Source organism: Hyperolius riggenbachi, chromosome 9 (assembly GCF_040937935.1).
Source record: "Hyperolius riggenbachi isolate aHypRig1 chromosome 9, aHypRig1.pri, whole genome shotgun sequence".
In the NCBI taxonomy this organism is placed as follows: domain Eukaryota; kingdom Metazoa; phylum Chordata; class Amphibia; order Anura; family Hyperoliidae; genus Hyperolius; species Hyperolius riggenbachi.
This window is the reverse complement of record NC_090654.1, coordinates 178271798-178295291: the sequence shown is the minus strand read 5'-3', so window position 1 is coordinate 178295291 and position 23494 is coordinate 178271798. Positions and strand designations below refer to the sequence as shown.

Sequence of the window (23494 nt, the reverse complement as noted above, 5' to 3'; positions counted from 1 at the left end):
TGCTGGAGCCTGAACGGAGAGCAGCATAGTGCAGGGCACACACCGACAAGGAGAACTTTGAGGCTCCCATCGCTGGATCCCCTCTACTGAGGAGGAAAGGGGAAACCTCTTTAGGATACAAAGGCCTCCCCTACCCTGAGGTAAGTGACCACTGGGGCACTTTTTTCTTACAGGTACACTTTAAGAAAAAAGGGCATATGGGATAATAGTAGGAGTCATTGGTGGGGGAAAAGACTACAATTAGATTGCCAGCCTACAGATCATCAGTATTGGCAAAATGGAGGTAGATTGCCAATATAGGTAGCTTTGCAAGTTCTCCCCCCCCCCCCCCACTTTCTTATAGGTAGCCTGGCCCCACCACCAGAGAGCTGAGAGCTAGGCAGTGAGTCACACCTCAGATCATCGATAAGCCAGCCGCAGTGAAGAGACAGCCAGGCAAACGGTGCACGGTGACGGCGCGTATACTTCAAATACAGGAAGTGAGCAGTGATGTCACTTTCTGTATCTGCACCATCACTGTGCACCGGTCGCCTGGCTGTCTCTTCCCCACTGATCTGAGGTCTGGCGTATGCCACAGAGTAGCACAGTGAGGAGCGAGGGAGGGGGAGCCAAACTTTGTGGAGGCAGAACAGGACCAGGACAAGTGGCATGCAGGCAATAAAGTGGCATGCAAATCTGGTGTGTACCACCTGGCCAACAGCAAAGACTAAATCAAAGTACTAGAGGTCAAAGCCCAGGTCTAGAGAGATTAGCCTTTCTAATTAGGCCTTATGAACAAATAAACAGCAAGTGTAAATTAGGGCTGTCAGGTGTGCCACTCTGTGCCATAGTTTGGGCTAATATTTAAACTCAGGAGGTTAACCCTTTTGTGCTCCTAGTACACCAGAAAGTTAACATTGCAGGGTTTTTGTAAGATTTCAGTTGTAACAAAGAAATGTTTTTCTTTAAAGCTATTATGCTGTTGCTTAGATCCTTAGAGCAGAGCGGAAGCTGTGAGTTTAGGTCCGCTTTAAAATCTGCCAGGACCAACAGGTTTTGGACTAGTCCATCTCCTCACGATGGAGTCTCAGGGTTTCCTTTATTTTCAAAAGCATTTGCTAAACGGCCATTGTTAAGTCGAACTGCCAAAATAGTGTGGCTTGTATCTTACTATTTTGGCAGTTAGCAACTGCCATATAGGAAATTCTTTTAAAAACTAAGAAAACCCTGAGAATCCCCAATGACGAGGTAGACTAGTCCAAAACATGTTGGTTCTGAAAGATTTTAACTGCTTACTTTTTCACTATAGTGGGCGTTTAAAAATGGTAGTTTGATAACAACCGTGAAGGTCAGGATGTACTGCTGCATTGCTGAGCTTATTTCAGTAATGTGTCTGACTCTCATGTGCTGTGCAGCAGTGTGTTCTGACAATAAACTGCTGTATGCATCTCTGTGCCAACACGCTGCTGTCTCATTTCAGTTATTACTGCAACGCAGAGCAACACACGTGCCATACATTTTTGTAAAGAGAAGTAAGTGGTTGGCACTCCAAAAAATTGGTACAGAAAGATCTGTAAATTCATGCTGCAATTAATATAATCCAGCGTTTCAAAGCAACAAAGTACCTCTTTATCAATAAAAACAGTGCATGTTATCTGAAAAACAACTCAGCAACAATAAATCACCACAACAAATTTCCTATAACAAAACCTCTGTCTCTACATGTGCTTGTAAAAAATTACTTTATTATGACATGCAAAAATATCCAGCAATGAATGCCAGTCAACCCTCCCCTCTAAAAACCATTAAGAGCCTGGTAACAATCTAAGAGCGCTATATTGTGAACTCCCACTGTCATCTGGTCACAATCAAACAGGATAGCCCAGCAACTGCCTATGCCAATCCTATCGATCCACCAACCGTTACTGACAATTATGTGGGCCCACCACCGACGCACACCATAAGGCCTTCGATCACACAATGTCCTTCATATGGCCATACTGAATACTGCTAAACTATTGCTGGATACACACCATGCGTTTCCGCGTTCGATGCGGCCGTCGATACGCGTCGATTCAATTATTTCCGACATGTCCGATTCAAGCTTCGATGGATCGTTAGGTCGATTTGCCATACTTTACATGGCAATCGACCTAAAAATCATCGAAATTCATTCGGAAATGCTCGGAAATAATCGAATCGATGCGTATTGACGGACGCATTAGACGCGGAAACTCATGGTGTGTATCCAGCATATGAGCCCAACTTAATTGGTGTGGATCTGCCCGTCTGTATAGGATCACTTTAGACAATCACTGGAGACGAGGAGGAGAGATTAGGTAAGAGTGGGGTCACCTTTTTAGAACAGGGGGAGGAAGACATAGAAGACGAGGAAAACGACGACATAGAGGTAAAGGAGATGGAGGTGACAAAGAAGGTGATGACAAAAACTCAAAGAGACAGTCAGAAGACAGTGGAGAGGCGAGTTCAGCCAGTCAGAAATGAGTGACGAACAGGCAAATAATGTAATTAATTTAACTGATGTGGCTCTAGATGAGGATTGTTATAAATGATTGCAGAGAGGACTGTCATTTGCTCCGTTTTCAGGAGGGGATAAATTTGAGGTTTTCAGAGACTTGACATTTTTTCTTAGACGGGTAGCTTTGAAGCTTATGTTTGAGAATCAGGAGGGAAGGAAGGAGAATGGGCTGAGTGAACAATCATCTACAATTGCAGTGGGACAAATGTCAGCTCAGGAAATAGCCTCCCTAAGAGATCTTGAATCACTTTGGGATAAAGGTAGAACAGAAGTACAGGAAGAAATGGGAGATACTCTGGAATACCTTAATCCAACCCCCCAAAAATTATGAACGAAATCAAGGTTCATGCTTCAATTAAATTATAAATTAAAAACCTTCCGTGATCTAGTACAAAGAGATCTAGAGAGATTAGATTGGTACCCGAGAAAATGTTCCAGGAATGATAACCTGACCCTAGGGGAACGACAGGCCCTTAAATTCTTGAAAGAACGGGATGATATTATCATCCGGGGTAGTGATAAGGGGGGAAACATCGTGATCCTTACCACTGACTACTATAGGTTAGACTGTTTGAGATTATTGGAAGATGAGAACACTTAATTAAGATTGAGAGATAATCCCTTCTTGGCTATTAAGATGAAGGTGAATGCATTGATTGATAAGGGGAAAGAATTGGGGGTGCTTACAAAGAATGAGGCCGAATTTTGTAGTGTAAATACATTTAGAGCCCCCATATTTTATATTATTCCAAAGATTCACAAATGCAGGGAGAGTCCCCCGGGGTGCCCAATAGTGTCCGGCATAGGAGGTCCTCTGGAGAATCTGGGAAAATATTTGGATGGTAAATTAAAACTGTTAGTTGAATCGTTGCCCTCATTTGTAAGGGACACAAGGGATGTGTTGGGTGTCCTGGAGGAGTTCCTGGTTTGTGATGAGGAATTAATTGTGAGTGTGGATGTCGAGGGGTTGTACTCCTCGATACCACATGAGGTAGGGGTAGCAGCTTCGGCATTCTTTCTAAAGGAACATTTCCCTGAGTCTCTGTTACATAATGAATTGTGTTGGAATACAACTGTTTCATGTTTGATGGTTCTACCGTCAGACCTGGGGCACGTCGATGGGGGCGTCATGTGCCACAGCGTATGCCTGCCTCCATCTGGGTCTCTGGGAGCGGCAGGATGTGTACCCTATGGACCTCTTCTGGCGGCATGTGCGGCTGTGGTTGAGGTTCATAGATGACGTGCTCCTGGTCTGGCGGGGAACCAGGGACCAGTTGGTCCAATTCATGGATGAGTTGGGTAGGAATGAGAGGAATTTGAGATTTACGTTTGAAGCAAATATCAAAGAGTTGACATTTTTGGATCTAAAGATCCGTAAGGAGGAGGGGAGATTGGTGACAAGCACTTACCGCAAACCATCAGCTGGTAATACCTCACTCCACTATACAAGTCATCATTTGATTGCCCAAAAACGGGCGGTGCCAATTCCATAGACATAGAAGAAATAGCACGTTAGTGGAGGATTTTGATAGGGAAGGACAGGAATAGATTGCTACAAAGAGGGTACCCCGTGGAGTTGGTTGAGCAAGAATTTCAGAAAATGAGGGAGAAGCAGAAAGAGGAATTCCGCACAGGACGATCACCTAAAAAGAAAGTGGGGGAAAAAGGGAAAATAGATCCCATCAGGTTTGTGACAGCCTATGGGGCACATTAATATGCTCTGCAAAATGTATTACAGAAACACTGGAATGTGTTAATGTTGGATAGAAGGATTGCTAAGGTTATTGGCGAAAGACCATATATGGCAGAACGGAGAGCCCGAAACCTGAAAAATATGTTAGTGTGGTCTGAGTTTAATAGTAGACAAAAAGAAACCTGGTTGGGAAAATACCCCCAAAGATTGGGAATGTTCAGTTGCGGTAATTGTATTGCTTGTGGATTGGTGGAGAGAACAAGATCATTTAGAAATGCCAAGGGTACTAAGACATATGAAATTCGTGATAACATCAACTGTAGTTCTGAGAGAGTTGTGTACTGTATAACTTGCCCCTGCAATCTCCTGTATATAGGGAAAACTAAGAGGAGATTGGGAACAAGGATAGGGGAACATGTGAAAAATATTGAAAAGGCTGAGAAGGCTTGTCCTTTGGGGGCACATTTTGAAATTTATCATAATAGAGACCCATCTGGTTTGCGTTTTAAAGGAATATTGAAACAGAAGATACTTAAAAGATGAGAAGATATTGAAAAATAACTTTTGAAGATTGAAACAATGTGGATCTACCGTCTAGGGACCAAGATACCGCACGGTTTAAATTCTGATATAAATATGGTATACTTTCTGGACTGAATTACCTGTTTAAAGAATGAGGCCAAGGATGATAAGAATAAAAGATATAAGATCATGTAGAACCACTAGTTCAAGGTGGATCGCTGTGTATGTGTGGTGAAGTTCTGTCCGGAACGCGGATAGGCTGCCCAGAGTAGGTGGATTCGTGGTGTGGGCAGTCCCTCCCCTTGGAGTCCGGAGGGCGGAGAAGGAGTCAGCCTACAGGGATTTAAGGAGAGGAAGTGAAGCGAGACCCAACCCATTAACGCTTTGAAAAAGCCCCATAAGCGGGGCGAAACGCATCAGAGGGAGGTCCTGGTCCTACCTTGTGAGCACTCACACTACCCGGAATGCCAAGACGCAGAGGCTGGTTCCACGGAGCGGCATAGCGGCAGACACAGGCAAGGTGACGTTACGTCGGGTTGATTTGCCATGTGTGCAGTCCTGAGCACAGCTCCATTGCGAAGAGGCTTGTGAGAGCGTCATGCTGCGAAAGGAGGACAGACCTTCCCACAGTGGTTCCTTTGGTGACGTATGCTATAACAAGCGGCTGAATACTTGTTTGATGAGAACTGTATATGAGAGCACGAGGATCGTGCGGTCTGATATGGAAGCTGAAGGAAGAAGGCTGAGGAAATATGAGAAATGATACCTGGCCAGGTGCTGTTAACTCAGTGATTGTCTAAAGTGATCCTATACAGACGGGCAGATCCACACCAATTAAGTTGAGCTCATAGTTTAGCAGTATTCAGTATGGCCATACACAGGACATTGTGTGATTGAAGGCCTTATGGTGTGCGTCGGTGGTGGGCCCACATAATTGTCAGTAACGGTTGGTGGATCGATGGGAATGGCATAGGCAGTCGCTGGGCGATCCTGTTTGATTGTGACCACCGAGATGACAGTGGGAGTTCACATTATAGCGCTCTTAGATTGTTACCAGGCTCTTAATGGTTTTTAGAGGGGAGGGTTGACTGGCATTCATTGCTGGATATTTTTGCATGTCATAATAAAGTAATTTTTTACAAGCACATGTAGAGACAGAGGTTTTGTTATAGGAAATTGGTTAGTGTCTAGGTTACCGATGTCTCTCCTCTGATGGAAGAGTGGTGCAAATTGTACATGTGATCCACCTGATATAGTGTTTTGGAATTGAATAAATCACCACAATGCATAATAAATAAATATATTTGAAGTAAACCGAGAAAAAGAGAGTCACCATCGTGGAGGAAAATGAGTACCAAACACTGTAGACAATGGCCTCAATTCACTAAGATCAGGCTGGAGATAATAAGGCAAGAGAAAACTTACCTCCACACAGTGAGAGAGTAATCTTATCTCTTCATTCCTTAAGTTACCTCCTCTGTAGTTATTTTACCTTCTCTGTAGTTAATTTACCCTCTCTGTAGTTAATTTACCTCCTCTGTAGTTATTTTCACACGCCTGTCTTTAACTCTGGAGTTATTTTAAGGATTGGAGAGTTAACTTAGAAGAGCTAACTTTAGGCTTGCCTGAGGTAAAATGTTTCCTGAATACTACATGCCTTATCACCATGGTAACAACTCTAGAAGAGTTATTAAAGACAGGAGATAAGCTTAGTGAATTGAGGCCAATGTGTGGACAAGTTTCAAAGGTGGCTAAACGTGCTAGCCTGGAAAGAGAACCACTATGAAAGTTGAAGCCAATAAATGGGTCATTAGACTTGGGAGCAAGATAGGAAGATAGAAAGCCAACATAGGCTTTTTCTTCCACTCCCTCTTCACAGTTATGCATATCTGACACCTGTGACTGTTTCATCTGGTTATGGACTTTGTAGAGATTGCCAGTTTTAAATTGTGCAAATCATGATGCAAATCTAGACCCAAAACATAAAATGTGGTAGCAAATCAACATTCAACAGTGAGGACCTCAAGGCTTGTGTTTGCAAAATAAATAAAATAGGAAAGGAAGAAGAAAACAGTTGGAAAAGGATAGTTGAAAAATGACAGTTGAAAAAAACAGTTGAAATTTGGCAGTTGGAAAATTACAGTTTTAAAATGGCAGTTGAAAAATGACAGCTGGAGAATAAGTGTTAAAAACAGTTGAAATTTGGCAGCTGAAAATGGCAGTTGGAAAATGAAAGCTTAAAAACAGTTTAAATTTGACAGTTAGAAAATGGCTGTTGGAAAATGACAATTGGAAAATGACAGCTGAAAAACAGTTTAAATTTGACAGTTGGAAAATGGCAGTTAAAAAATGGCAGTTGGAAAATGACAGTTAAAAACAGCAGTTGGAAATTGGCAGTTGAAAAATGGCAGTTGAAATTTGACAGTTGGAAAATGGCAGTTGGAAAATGACAGTTTAAAACAGCAGTTGGAAATTTGCCAGTTGAAAAATGGCAGTTGGAAAATGACAGTTAACATTTGGCAGTTGGAGAATGACAGTTAAAAACAACAGTTGAAATTTGGCAATTGGAAAATGGCAGTTGGAAAATGACAGTTGGAAAATGGCAGTTGGAAAATGACAGTTGAAAAATGGCAGTTGGAAAATGACAGTTGGAAAATGGCAGTTGGAAAATGACAGTTAACATTTGGCAGTTGGGGAATGACAGTTAAAAACAACAGTTGAAATTTGGCAATTGGAAAATGGCAGTTGGAAAATGACAGTTGGAAAATGGCAGTTGGAAAATGACAGTTGAAAAATGGCAGTTGGAAAATGACAGTTGGAAAATGTCAGTTGGAAAATGACAGTTGACAGGCCATTTTCCAACTGCCATTTTCCATCTGCCATTCTCCAACTGCCATATATCAACTGTCATTTTCCAACTGCCGTTTTCCAACTGTCATTTTTCAACTGCCATTTTCCAACTGCCATTTTCCAACTGTCATTTTCCAACTGCCATTTTTCAACTATAATTTTTGAACTGTCAAATTTCAACTGTCGTTTTTCAACTGCCAGATTTCAACTGTTTTTCAACTGCCATTTTCTGTCTTTTTTAAACTTTCATTTTCCAACTGTCTAATTTCAACTGTTTAAAGGACCACTACTGTGAAAAAAGTGAGCTGTTAAAGGAGAATTGAAGTGAGAGGGATATGGAGGCTGCCATATTTATTTCCTTTTAAGCAATGGCAGTTACCTGGCTATCATGCTGATCCTCTGCCTCTAATTCTTTTAGCCACAGCCCCTGAACAAGCACATGCAGAGCAGGTGTTTCTGACATTATTGTTATAGTTTAAAAGGAAACAAATATGGCAGCCACCGTTTTCTTCTCACATCAGTTGCCCTTTAACCTCCTTGGGGGTAAGCCGCGCAATTTTTTTTTTGCTGGACGCAGCTAGCACTTTGCTAGCTGCGTCAGCACACCGATCGCCGCCGCCCCGCGCTTGATCGCCGCTATCCGTCGCGACGCCCTGGGCTCGCTACATGATATAAGAATTTTTTTTTTTTTAAAACTGCTGCGCTCCCCCCTGGCGGAATTTTTTATACCGCCAGGGGGGTTAAAGAAGACCTAAACTCAAGCACTGCAGTCAAGGAAAACAAATAGTTTCTGAGAATGTGTGTGGTGTTTGTGTCTAGAGCAGGGCTTTTCAACCTGTTCACTAATTCTACCACTTTTATCACATAAAAAGCACAACCAGTGTGCCTGCACAGTAGATTGGACGTGATTGGGCTTGGCTGCTGGAGCCTAAATGGAGAGCAGCATAGCGCATGCGCACACACACTAACAAGGAGAGCTTTGGGGCTCCCAGCAGTGGATCCCATCTACTGAGGAGGAAGGGGGAAACCTCTTTAGGATACAAAGGCCTCCCCTACCCTGAGGTAATTACCCCCCCCCCCCCCCTGCACTTTTTTCTTACAGGTACACTTTAACAAAAGAGGGCATATGGGAGGGGAAAAGTAGGAGGCATTGGTGGGTGAAAAGACTACAATTAGATTGCTAGCCTACAGATTGTCAGTATTGTCAATCTGCAGGTAGATTGCCAATATAGGTAGCCTTGCAAGTTCCTTCCCCTTATGCCCGCTAAGTTATAGGTAGCCTAGTCCCATCACTGTGCCCTGGTCACCTGGCTGTCTCTTCCCCACTGATCTGAGGTCTGGCGTATGCCACAGAGTAGCACAGTGAGGAGCGAGGGAGGGGGAGCCAAACTTTGTGGAGGCAGAACAGGACCAGGACAAGTGGCATGCGAGCAATAAAGTGGCAGGCAAACCTGGTGTGTACCACTTGGCCAACAGCAAAGTACCACCGGTGGTACGCGTACCACAGGTTGAAAAGCCATGTTGTAGATTATGCATGCCTTCCCAATGCAGAATATACAGCAGACCATGCTGAAGAGAGGTTGGAATAGCTACCTTGTACTTACTGCTGGGTCACATATTGTATAAATACTTTTTTATGTTTTCAAAACATTTTTATTAGTGAAAGACATTTTCAAGCAATCCTAATCAGTGGAAAGTCAGTAATGTTTATGTCAGTAACGTTTTATTAAAGTGGGCCTGAACTCTTGCACAGGACAGAAGGAAAACATAAAGAAATGCATCCTGTATATATTTAAAGAGTTTAGCCTTTCTAATTCCCCCTCATCTGTATCAAATCACAAGTCATCAGAGAAGCTAATTTGAAAGATCAGGATGTTAACAATATGTCCGCTTACGTGAAAGCAGGAAGTAGATACACTGCAGATTTATTGCAGGATTTGTACTAGCTGTAACAAAGAAATGTTTTTCTTTAAAAGTTATTATGCTGCTGCTTATTTTTTTAGAGCAGAGAGGAAGTTTTGAGTTCAGGTCCGCTTTATGGGCTCCGAGTTCCTCTTGAACTGTACAAATGCTTGAAATGTTGCCTAGAGTTCCACATCTATTCCTACCAATGCCATCTTTACCTCTTATATTATATTTTAGCAACTACAAGGTGTCAGGATTTTTTTTTTGTTTTTTGTTATGGAAATTGATGCAGGCAGCCTGCTGAGATTCTAGCTTTAGTCGGTCAGATTCTATTAGTCATTCGAGTAGAGCACAACGAATAAAAGAAAACATAAGAGTAGGTGTTATGTTTAAAGTGAAACTCCACTTTTGATTGAAAATTTGGACAAAAGTATATCAGTGCCCTAGAAGACTTTTTTTTTATGTTATTAGACAGTATCTTTCCATTTCAATTCAATTTGCAGCCAGCTATGAATCCTGAAATTGCACTGCTTTGCAAGAACTGGAATCTGTAGTCTATTTGTGGAGTACGGACAGCCTCCATGTTGATGCATGAGGAAATAGCTGCACAGAGTAACGTTTCCCCAAAAGTAGTCTTACCTATATTAATTTGTGCTCCAAAAGATGTGCTAGGGCTTATTTTCAGGGGGAAGTCTTATTTTCTTTGAGGGGTATAGAAAATTGGACGTTTGTGTGATGGGAGGTGTGCAGTCTATTACCACACTTCCCTTGTGGCTGCGTCCTCCTCCGTTTGCCTGTAAACATCCTAACATGGCCGGAGCCCTTTGATCCGGTCGCCGCACATGCGGTGTATGTTGGGACGGTTCCTTTGTGACTGCACCAGGGACGCCTCAGCGCGTGTGCGCAAACATAGAACATGACGAGGGGGGAGCGCGGTCACAAAGGAGCTACATACAGCGCAAGCAGGCTTGAAATATAAGCTAGGGCTTATTTTCGGGGGAGAGCTTATTTTAGGGGAAACACTTTAGTATCCTATTACTCATTTTCCACACCTGTACTGGTCCACTTGCCGAAAATCTAAACAAACAAGGTAGCTGTGCTCATCCTACATACACCATAAACAGGGGGAAGGGATGCACAAGAGAATGTAGCCAAATCAGATGCACTTGTTGCTTACACTTGCAGCAACAAAATACGCAGCAAACTGCAAAACAACAGCGTTCTTGAATTAAGCCATTCCACCGGATTTGTCAAGATTACCTTCTTAGGCTTGGCTGAATGTGTTGTTGTGCTGTTTACAGTTACTGGCCACATATGTGGGAGGAGGGGGGAGTTTGTGTATGTTTGTTTATTCCTTCAATAGCTACACTTGCAAGGGTCCCCATTGCTTTTTGTTACACATACATCATAGTTACATAGTTATTTGGGTTGAAAAAAGACATACGTCCATCGAGCTCAACCAGAAGAACAAAGTACAACACCAGCCTGCTCCCTCACATATCCCTGTTGATCCAGAGGAAGGCGAAAAACCCTTACAAGGCATGGTTCAATTACCCCCCAAAGGGAAAAAAATCCTTCCCGACTCCAGATGGCAATCAGATAAAATCCCTGGATCAACATCACTGGGCATTACCTAGTAATTGTAGCCATGGATGTCTTTCAACACAAGGAAAACATCTAAGCCCCCTTTAAATGCAGGTATAGAATTTGCCATAACTACTTCCTGTGGCAATGCATTCCACATCTTAATCACTCTTACTGTAAAGAACCCTTTCCTAAATAAAGATCATGCGCAGATCGTGTCCTCTAGTCCCTTGAGAAGGCCTAGGGACAAAAAGCTCATCCTCCAAGCTTTTAGATTGCCCTCTGATGTATTTATACATGTTAATTAGAACCCCTCTAAGGTGTCTTTTCTCTAGACCAAATAAACCCAGTTTATCTAACCTTTCTTGGTAAGTGAGACCTTCCATTCCACGTATCAATGTTGTTGCACCTGCTCTAAAACTGCAATATCTTTCCTGTAATGTGGTGCCCTGAACTGAATTCCATATTCCAGGTGTGGCCTTACTAGAGAGTTAAAAAGGGGCAATATTATGCTAGCATCTCGAGTTTTTGTGCATCCCAAAATTGTATTAGCTTTAGCTGCAGCAGCTTGGCATTGAATACGATTGTTTAACTTGTTGTCGATGAGTACTCCTAAGTCTTTCTCCAATTTTGATGTCCCCAACTGTATCTCATTTATTTTGTATGGTGCTAGACCATTGGTACGACCAAAATACATGACTTTACATTTTTCAACATTGAATTTCATCATTTATGTGTCCATATAGCCATCCTATCCAGATCCTGTTGCAATATGTCACTATCTTCCTGAGAGTTGATGACTCTACACAATTTTGTATAATCTGCAAAAATAGCAACATTGCTTTCTACTGCATCTACTAGGTCATTAATAAATTGAAGAGCGCTGGACCCAGTACAGACCCCTGTTGGACCCCACTGCTAACAGTCACCCATTTTCAGTATGATCCATTGACCACAACTCTTTGTTTTCTGTCCATTAGCTAGTTCCCTATCCATGCACACAGACTCTTCCCCAGTCCTTGCATCCTCAACTTTTGCACCAGACTTTTGTGGGGAACAATGTCGAAGGCCTTTGCAAAGTCCAAGTACATCACATCTACAGTATTCCCAGTATCCACATTAGCGTTCACTACCTCATAAAAGCTGAGCATGTTAGTCAAACAGGACATGTCTTTAGTAAACCCATGCTGATGCTGAGAAATAAGATTATTTTCTACATGAGTATAGTATCTCTTGGTAACCCCTCAAATAGTTTGCATACAACTGATGTTAAGCTTACCGGTCTATAATTTCCCGGATCTGATTTTTTGTCCTTCTTAAATAATGGGTAAATGTGGGCTGTATGCCAATCTACTGGGACTCTGCCAGTTGAAAGAGAGTCATGAAAGATGAGATAAAGGTGTTTATTTATAACTGAGCTTAATTCCATTAGGAATTTTATTTTAATTTATTTTACTACAACTAAACATAACCCTACTTTCACACAAAACCCTCCCTCTACCTATCACTAACCCTTAGATCCCCCCGATAGTGCCTAACCTTAAGACTCCTCTGGTGGTGCCTAATCCTAAGACTCCCCTATTGGTGCCTCACTCTAAGACCCACTGGTGGTGCCTAACCCTAGTACCCTCTAGTGGTGCCTAACCCTAAGACTCCCCCTGATGGTGCCTAACCCTAAAACCCCCTTTCTCCACAGCTAGGCCCAGTGGTTGTAGGTTAAGCATGAACAATGGGAATTCTGCTGCCTCCTCATATCTCCTTATAGCAATTCAGCAATGTTGTAAATTTACATTATTAATCATTGTATAAAGTGAATTTAGCAATTGAACTTCCATACTGGTCATGGCCAGGAAACCTCTGTTACTATAAATGACCAATAGGAAAGCTCTGAATGCTGGAGGTGGCAGACAAACTTAACTTTTTGAAAAAAAGTAATGAGATCCATACGATTTAATCAACAAATATTTTGAATTATAAATCACAGGGTGTGAGTCTTCCTACAGGTTTGTGACAAATTTGAATTGAGGCTTCTCCTAATAAATTGACGTCTAGAACAGCCTGTTATACCTAAAGCTACGTACACACACTAGATTAAACGTTTTCGAGGAGGCCAATAATGATTGGCTCTGCTGTAAATGTAGTGTGTGTACAGCAGCCCCTGATGCCCCATGATGAGCTCTACAGCATCGCCCCCTGACACTGCTTAGAAACTTGCCTTGTATGTGTGCAAGGCTTTAGACGTTCACAGTAAAATTACAATAAAAATGGCAGATCTTGCTTTGGGAGATAACTTGCATAAACAGCATATGGATATCATTGATTACCATATCTGTCCACTGTAAAATGTCCTGTGAACAACTCTGAACAGAATGAGTATTTAAAATGTGCTCTGTTTTTGTGAAGGTTTTATATACAGAATGATGGGAAAGTGTGATTTATAATATCTATAAAGAGGTTATGCAAATAACTTAATTACTTTATGCATTCTATTTTCCGTTAATGTGTTGAGTACTTAACATAGTTCTTCATAGACTAAATAAATTACAGAACTGGTAAAACAAATGTTGCTTCATAAAAAAGAGCTATAATCAAACCTCCAGGTATATATACTGTACAGTGGCTTGCAAAAGTATTCGGCCCCTTGAAGTTTTCACATTTTGTCATATTACTGCCACAAACATGAATCAATTTTATTGGAAATTCACGTGAAAGACCAACACAAAGTGGCGTAGACGTGAGAAGTGGAATGAAAATCATACTTGATTCCAAAAAATTTTAACAAAATAAATAACTGCAAAGTGGGGTGTGCGTAATTATTCAGCCCCCTTTGGTCTGAGTGCAGTCAATTGCCCATAGACATTGCCTGATGAGTGCTAATGACTAAATAGAGTGCACCTGTGTGTAATCTAATGTCAGTACAAATACAGCTGCTCTGTGACAGCCTCAGAGGTTGTCTAAGAGAATATTGGGAGCAACAACACCATGAAGTCCAAAGAACACACCAGACAGGTAAGGGATAAAGTTATTGATAAATTTAAAGCAGGCTTAGGCTACAAAAAGATTTCCAAAGCCTTGAACATTCCACGGAGCACTGTTCAAGCGATCATTTAGAAATGGAAGGAGTATGGCACAACTGTAAACCTACCAAGACAAGGCCGACCACCTAAACTCACAGGCCAAACAAGGAGAGCGCTGATCAGAAATGCAATCAAGTGGCTCTGGATGAGCTGCAGAGATCTACAGCTCAGGTGGGGGAATCTGTCCATAGGACAACTATTAGTCATGCACTGCACAAAGTTGGCCTTTATGGAAGAGTGGCAAGAAGAAAGCCATTGTTAACAGAAAAGCATAAGAAGTCTCGTTTGCAGTTTGCCACAAGCCATGTGGGGGACACAGCAAACATGTGGAAGAAGGTGCTCTGGTCAGATGAGACCAAAATGGAACTTTTTGGCCAAAATGCAAAACGCTATGTGTGGCGGAAAAATAACACTGCACATCACTCTGAACGGTGTGTTCCCCACTGTCAAATATGGTGGTGGTAGCATCATGCTCTGGGGGTGCTTCTCTTCAGCAGGGACAGGGAAGCTAGTCAGAGTTGATGGGAAGATGGATGGAGCCAAATACAGGGCAATCTTGGAAGAAAACCTCTTGGAGTCTGCAAAAGACTTGAGACTGGGGCGGAGGTTCACCTTCCAGCAGGACAACGACCCTAAACATAAAGCCAGGGCAACAATGGAATGGTTTAAAACAAAACATACCCATGTGTTAGAATGGACCAGACAATGAACTGCTGTTCACAAACGCTGTCCATCTAATCTGACTGAGCTGGAGCTGTTTTGCAAAGAAGAATGGGCAAGGATTTCATTCTCTAGATGTGCAAAGCTGGTAGAGACATACCCTAAAACCTAGGTTCTCAACGTGTGGTACGCGTACCCCAGGATGTACTTCTGAGGGTTCCAGGGGGTACTCGGGCTTGATATACTTAACCAAGAATAACAAATTTAGATTTTTAGAAAAAGATAAAGCTTATTTAAACAACACCAAATTAGTGTTTTAGCTAATTAAAAGCAATAGTAAATGCTTGGAAATTGTTTAGAATTAATTATCATGTAATAATATTAAATATAGTTAAATATATATTTATCAAGGGGTACTTGTGATAATGTTTACTATGCTAGGGGGTATTTGGTGAGTACAGGGTTTTAAAAGGGGTACTTACCAATAAAATGTTGAGAAACACTGCCCTAAAAGACTGGCAGCTGTAATTGCAGCAAAAGGTGGTTCTACAAAGTATTGACTCAGGGGGCTGAATAATTATGCACATCCCACTTTGCAGTTATTTATTTGTAAAAAAAAATGCTTGGAATCATGTATGATTGTCGTTCCACTTCTCACGTGTACACCACTTTGTATTGGTCTTTCATGTGGAATTCCAATAAAATTGATTCATGTTTGTGGCAGTAATGTGACAAAATGAGGAAAACTTCAAGGGGGCCGAATACTTTTGCAAGCCACTGTATATGTAAACATTTCAATAGTGTGTGAGTCTGGAAAATTGGTGAGATAAAACTGTGACTGTGGAATGTTTCCATTTAAGACATTTAAGGTGTCCAAACACCTGTTGCTTTTCTACCAGATCTACCATCAGATAGATCCCTCTGTGATCAAATCTGATCAGAGAGGGGTATATTGCCTGCCCACACACTGCCGCCTAAAGGTTACCCTCCCCCAAGTGTACAGTATATGTCATCCTTTCCAATACCAACGGTGACAGTTGAAGACTCATCTGCCACTGTGAATCCATGCCTCCACCGGTGTTGAGTGTATTTTTCAATTGTCACCGCAAGTGCCTGTAAAGCGTTCCTGGTGCATGTAGTGACATCAGTACCAGTATCACGTGGTGCAGGCACGCACAGTGACATTTGAAAAAGACTCCGGGCAGGTGGCGAGGATTCACACCAGCTTGACAAGTGAGTCTTCAACACTCACCATGGGCATGGGGGGACACATACAGTTGGGGGGACATCGGCCGTGGGTCCACCGGTCATCAGGAAATTGAACTCCATTATTGCCATGCAACCGATCGAGCCCTTGTGACCAAGATTTTCCAGCATGCCTGAATGATCCTTTCGACAGATTTCGACCAGAAATTTGGTGTCCATGTTGCTGCATCAGCTGAATATCGACTCTAAAAATCGAGTAATATATGGGCACCTTCACTGTTTAATGGCATTCTGTCTATTCTGCCATCAGTCTCTTCAAAGATAAAGTGGCACTAGCTGGTAATATCAAAGGTTGGTCTTACTCAAAGAAACAGCTGTTCTGATAGATTAGGAACTTATTTCTCATTGATTGCATTGTATTTATTTTTTATGACATTATTTTTGGATAGCACAGTGGCTAGCATTATGGCACAGCATCAGGGTCCTATGCTTTATGCTGGGAATACACCATGAGTTTTTTCGGCAGTTAGTTGGCTCGATAGAAAATTTCCAACAGGTCCGATCTTATTTTGATCGTTTTTATGATCTATTTTCTCATAGAAGTGAATGGAAATCAATCAGAAAAACTATTGCAAAAACGATCAGAAGATGGATCGAAAAGTAAATCTGCCCAAAAACCTCAACCTGTATTTCCAGCATTAAACTCGGTCAAGACATTGGCCTTGATTCATCAAGACTTATCGAATCATTTACCAACAGCTCGGTAAAATACCAAACTCAATAAGTTGATTTCAGGATTCATCAAAGTTATCTACAGCTGATAGTGAGCATTTGGTAATCATTTGGCAATGATGCGATAAAACGGAAGAAAGCGCAATTAATGAAAATGAAAGTGGGCGTGGTTTAGCGTTACATTTAGGATTAGTTATCTCCTTCACTGCTCTGTCGTTATTCCTGTCAGATCATTGCTGACAGAGAAGATGGAGCCATTTTAAGTGGTTATGTATCAGCTGAGAGTGATTCAAAGGCACAAAAGGGCAACAATAAGGTCTAGAACCATATCCATTTGCAAGAGAATGAATTTACTTGCTATACCAGGACATCTGCATTTCTCTTGAATCATCTTGTAAGAGAACACAGGCAGTGCCAGGGTTAACTAAATTGCTAGCTGCACTACATTTTTTCAGAAAAGGCTCCTATCAAGCCGTAGCTGGCGAAATTGTGGGATTGTCCTAAGCCACTTCCAGAATCCTGGTCCAGGTGTTAATCCCTGTTCGGAATGCTGCTACGTGGTGTTCAAAGGACTGCCTTTTTACCCACAATTCCACGGGAATCTTATGACCTTGTGTTAAAATACCACTGTAAAATGGAAATATCGACACGTTACCGAATGGTTACCGTATTGTTATCGATATTTTATCGAAGTCACACCGAATGCGGAAAAACCTTGATGAATACAACTAGAAATCGATAAACTTTGAATTCGGTAATTTAACAAACTGGAAAAAGTTATCGCAAAGACAATGATGAATTGAGGCCATCACCCGATTGGTTGAAATTTGTATGCTCTTCCTGTGTTTGAATGGTTTTCTCTCACATCCCAGGAACATACTATTACTGATAGGTTAGTTTTCTCCAAAATTGGCATTAGAATCTGATCTCCTTGATGAACAATTAGTGACATTAATTGGTCAGTGTACTCTATGAAACTCAGCAAAAAAAAATGCCAGTGCCATACAGATGAATAATAATGGTATAATATGGCCTTTTAAAAATGAACTGTACTTGCAGGTCATCACTTATTTGTGTTCAGAAAGCAAAACTCATAATTCAGGATAGGGGATCCATCAATCCTTAATGAACTTGCAGCATACCTTCAGAACTGTTGGGTTATAGCACACTAAAAGCTTTTAATCTTACAAAATCACAAAGTGCCCATATAGGTCATGGTAACCCAGAACCACTAAGAAAGTATAAGGAGTTCAAAGAGACCGAATAAGCCGTTACAAAAAAGCTATGCTAAATATAATTTGCAACAATTAAGCATGAAGTGAGCAAGTACATAGCGTGATTATTGCCTATAGATTTTACAGAGCAATACTAATCCAACATACATACAGTGTTCCAGAGTTTCTGCTATAGGCACATTGTATACCAGTGGTTCTGGATGTGTGTCTTGCTTTCAGGGGTGCAAAGAGATGTTTTGCAGAATACACAGTGATGCATCATGGGAGATATTTTTGCTCACTTTCTTGCTTACTTACAGTTGAATTTTTGCAAACCCATTCTTTTTTTAAGAAAAATTATATTTAGAATCACAAAAAATAACAGAGAAGAAAATCAATGAACTGGTTGGTGAATAAAAATGAAACTACTAGTGTATACCTTTTTGCCTTTTTTGCTGCCCGTTTTCCTTCAGTTGCAGATTATTAAATGCTTCCCAAAGATTAACACACAATATATACAATTCTTAATCAATTAGACGGTATAGCTGATCATTGGGTCTAATGGCAATTTTAAAAAGGAAGGCCTTAAATCAGTGTTTGATCACGTTATCACTTTGTCAATCATACAGTGATTGGGAAAGAGTTGTTCTGTGCCAAACCAATGCGCTGTGAGCATGGGGGGGGGGGGGGGGGTGATAGGCAGGGCGGTGGCATGGGCAATATCATGTTTTACCAATATCTTGTGCTTTAGTGTTGTTTCTCATCAAAAAGCACCAGCGATTTTGTCTGAAATAGCCCTTAGGATTTAATTTCTTAGCACTTTTCAAAGCACTGGAAAGCACAAAAGCTTTTTAAAAGTGCACTTGATGTGGAACAGCCCTAAGGCAGAGAACACAGTTGGACGTGTGATATTGCAGGGTTTTTGTTGTTGCTGTTAATTTTTTCTTGCATTGTCTGTGCAGGATTTTTTATTTTAATTGCAATTTTCTGAATCATGCAATAATATTAGAAGAAACATGCACAATGTGCAGAAAAAAGCAGAAAGCTGTCCGAGGAGAAAAATGCAAAATGAAATGCCAAAGATTACAAAAAAAACCTGATCCTCGAGTGGAGCAATAAAAATATTGACCCAGCACCGTCCCAGTTTTCATTTTTCAAGCTCTTATGCAGATCACCAGCATAATAAAGCAAACTTTTGAAAGGACAACCCCTTTCTCAAATTTTTGTAGCCAGGGACAAAAGTATATTGCATATAGATGCTATTTATACCCCTGTATACATAGGGGGCCAATCACATTAGACTGCAGCATTGTGTCAACCAATCCCCCTAGTGTCACGTGATAAAGAGGTGGAACAACCTGTCGGACCTGATGGAGAAGTGGACTGAAAACCAGTTCACCCAATCAGATACTGACATCAAGGTAGCCAATGGGGAGAACACTGACATACCTGCGGCATAACTGCCAATGAAAACAGCGCCAACATTTATCTAGGTGGGTCCAAACTGTAATGTACAATGATCCTGATTCTCAGGTGGCCCATTGACTTTAACTACATGTGCATTGGTGCGTGTTTCCAGTAGTGTGGCATAACTTGCACAATGTGGGCAGACATGTCCCCTGAATGCCATTTGCACCACAATATGATGATAGTTTGCTGGCATTCTTAGTTCACATTGTGTGATCTTAAATGTAAAAGCTAAAATACAGACTGCTTTTTTTCCCCTAAGCCTAAGCTGTTTCTGAATCTGAAATGTCAATTTGTATCTGGCAAATCTTCAGGGTAAGATTAAAGATTAGTGACGGATTTAAAAATAAAAGATTTAAGTACGTATGTGCCGAAGATATAATAGAGATTGCCATCCTATTTATCACCTTTCTGTGCACTCGGCTGTCAATTAATGCAGAAAGCTTTGACATACTGTACTTTTTCATGATTACAAACCGCACATGGTAATTTCAAAGATTGCAGAGTTTGGCCATTTGCAGATATGTGCTATACCCATACATATTTCTTCTGAGTGGAAACAAGATGAAAATGGTCTGAACGCTGATTTCTGCTCATCTGGATAGTTAATCACTAATAAACACATTTTCCCAGCGCTATAAATGGTTTATGACAATTTTTAAAACCAAATCCAGGGAGAGAACATGGAATTAATGAGCGTTTTTCCTGTGTTATGGGGATGTGACTACACACAATTTGCATAATCGTTATTTTTATGTGTGTTTTTGTTCTGCTACTATTTTTAGTCGCCAGTCATTAATTTTGTCATTTGCTGTGTTTATTAGCATGCTTATTTATGTATAGCACTGTTATGTTTATTCAACAACAAGCCATGGATCGCACACTGTTCATCAAAACACTTTCAAATGACAACATTGAGTTAATTTAAGGTAGATTCTCAGCTTTTCTTTACTTCCCCTATTCTTAGGGGCACCCAGTCTCCCTTTCAGTAATGACCTATACAATATCTGGGAATAGCTGTTGGGCTCCTGTTCCTACTATCATAGAGGTAAGGAACTGTATAGACCAGTGATCTGCAAACTTGGCTCACAAGCTGTTAAGGAACTACAAGTCCCACAATGCATTTGCCTTTATGAATCATGACTGTGGCTGTCAGACTCCTGCAATGCATTGTGGGACATGTAGTTCCTTAACAGCTGGAGAGCCAAGTTTGCAGATCACTGGTATAGACATATATTAAACCTTTCGGGATATAGTGTAGCCCAGATCGCCACTCTCTCTCTTCTCTGGCACAGCTCTATGGAATGGTGCATAAACTGAGCCTATAGTTCCTGGAGAGGGTAGGATCTTGATGGATGAAGAGGACATTCCGGTGTCACTGGCATAGTATTAAAAATAGGCATTTCTTGATACTTTTATAGATCCGTAATATATGTTTAGTTGGGTGTTCAGAGGGTCTTCAAGTTGTTTAGTTGTGTTTTAAAGGGAAGCTGAATTGAGGGGATGGGGAGAAAGAGGTGCCCAAAGGTAATAAGACGTATTAAAACCAATGAAATGCTTACCTGAAAGATGACACAAAGAACAATGTGAAATCTGGAAATTTTAATTTGCACTACAGCAACGCGTTTCGTAAGGACATAGGACTAACGTTCTCAGGCCAGCTTTATCTCTAAGCCGAGCTTCCAGCGGTTCCCCCTTTTTTTCTTCAGTAGTTCCACCACACATAGGGCTTGATTTACAAACCCGTGCTAACTCATAGCACGGGCACGCTATGCTTCACATAAAACTTTACGCGCGCTATAACAAACGTTTACGCGCGTTCACACGGCACAACGCACACAAACGTTTATTAAAGCGCGCATAAAGTTTTATGTGCGGTAAACCGTGTGCGAAGCATAGCGAGCCGTGCTATGAGTTAGCACGAGTTTGTGAATCAAGCCCATACAGAGACCCGGATACCCGAGTGGAGACAGTTGTACTCTCCACCTGCCTTATTAGTTGGTTGCCCCTATTGCATCCTGATTTTGTGTGTACCAATTCTTGATCTGCTTACCTTTTACTACACTCTAACGTACTACACCATCTGGGCTCCCATTGTATTTGCTTTTTTTTCTGAAGGTACAGTTCTACTGCATCACACCTACAACGCTAAATTGAGAGGAATATGGAGGCAGACATATTTATTTCCTTCTAAACAAAGCACATTGCCTGGCTGTCTTGCTGATCCTCTGCTTTTAATAATTTTAGCCATAGACCCTGAACAAGATCTGGTTCTCTGACTGAAGTCTGACTGGATTCGCTGCATGCTTTGTTTCAGCTGTGATTAAGACTCTACAAATGCATTAAACATCAGCAGGATGCCAGGTAACTGGTATTATTCAATATGAAATAAATATGGCAGCTCCCATATCCCTCTCACCTCAGATGCCCTTTAAATAAGATTTAGATAGTAGTTAAGATTTAGATAGACGTATATAGCTTCTTAATTGTGTAATTTTATATCTTATCTGGATATTTCAGTAAACAAATGCTACCAGATTCTGAAAACCCATATTGCTGCCAAAGCGTAACTGTAAAAATGGGATATATTCACTAAACTGTGGAAAGCAAAATAACATATGTAGAGTAACCAATACAGATAAAACTGTAGTGTTAATAATCGTAACTGTACTCTGGGTCTGATTCACTAGTGAATCTTTTCCAGCAGTCCCATCTCTGGAAACGCCTTAGTGAAGACACTACATAGTGCACCCAATTCATTAAGGCAACCAATTACCATTGCAGAGGCAACTGGGATTTTTAATGTGGAAATGAAGATGGTGTTTTCCATATACATATTCACAAAGTAATGTCTTTCAGATATTTGTGGACAAGTGGAGAACTGTGATCCCACTGATACCATTCCAAGAAGCTGCCACATTAGCACAGATGTGGAGCAGGTCACACAAGTGCTGGAACTCAGAAAGATACGTCACACTGAAGCACGAGAGGATGCAAGACAAGGGATCCCAGGGGAAGGAGGTATAGAGCTGCTTATTACTTTCTGGATTGTTTTTTCATCCCTTAAAGCTGAACTAAATGTAACCACTTGAGGACCGTGGGCTTTACCCTCCTTAAGGACCAGACCCTTTTTTCCATTCAGACCACTGCAGCTTTCACGGTTTATTGCTCGCTCATACAACCTACCACCTAAATGAATTTTGGCTCCTTATCTTGTCACTAATAAAGCCCTATACAATATCTGGGAATAGCTGTTGGGCTCCTGTTCCTACTATCATAGAGGTAAGGAACTGTATAGACCAGTGATCTGCAAACTTGGCTCACAAGCTGTTAAGGAACTACAAGTCCCACAATGCATTTGCCTTTATGAATCATGACTGTGGCTGTCAGACTCCTGCAATGCATTGTGGGACATGTAGTTCCTTAACAGCTGGAGAGCCAAGTTTGCAGATCACTGGTATAGACATATATTAAACCTTTCGGGATATAGTGTAGCCCAGATCGCCACTCTCTCTCTTCTCTGGCACAGCTCTATGGAATGGTGCATAAACTGAGCCTATAGTTCCTGGAGAGGGTAGGATCTTGATGGATGAAGAGGACATTCCGGTGTCACTGGCATAGTATTAAAAATAGGCATTTCTTGATACTTTTATAGATCCGTAATATATGTTTAGTTGGGTGTTCAGAGGGTCTTCAAGTTGTTTAGTTGTGTTTTAAAGGGAAGCTGAATTGAGGGGATGGGGAGAAAGAGGTGCCCAAAGGTAATAAGACGTATTAAAACCAATGAAATGCTTACCTGAAAGATGACACAAAGAACAATGTGAAATCTGGAAATTTTAATTTGCACTACAGCAACGCGTTTCGTAAGGACATAGGACTAACGTTCTCAGGCCAGCTTTATCTCTAAGCCGAGCTTCCAGCGGTTCCCCCTTTTTTTCTTCAGTAGTTCCACCACACATAGGGCTTGATTTACAAACCCGTGCTAACTCATAGCACGGGCACGCTATGCTTCACATAAAACTTTACGCGCGCTATAACAAACGTTTACGCGCGTTCACACGGCACA

The 23494-nt window shown here is 41.3% G+C and overlaps 1 protein-coding gene across 2 annotated transcripts in view; it reads left to right on the top strand.

Moving 5' to 3' along the window:
- CFAP20DC (CFAP20 domain containing) overlaps positions 1-23494 on the top strand; it is a 498588-nt gene that overhangs the window by 172970 nt on the left and 302124 nt on the right. For both annotated transcript variants that reach the window (XM_068253759.1, XM_068253760.1), the window contains one exon: positions 22288-22449. In XM_068253759.1, coding sequence (XP_068109860.1) covers positions 22288-22449 — 162 coding nt within the window. The remainder of the gene's footprint in view (positions 1-22287; positions 22450-23494) is intronic.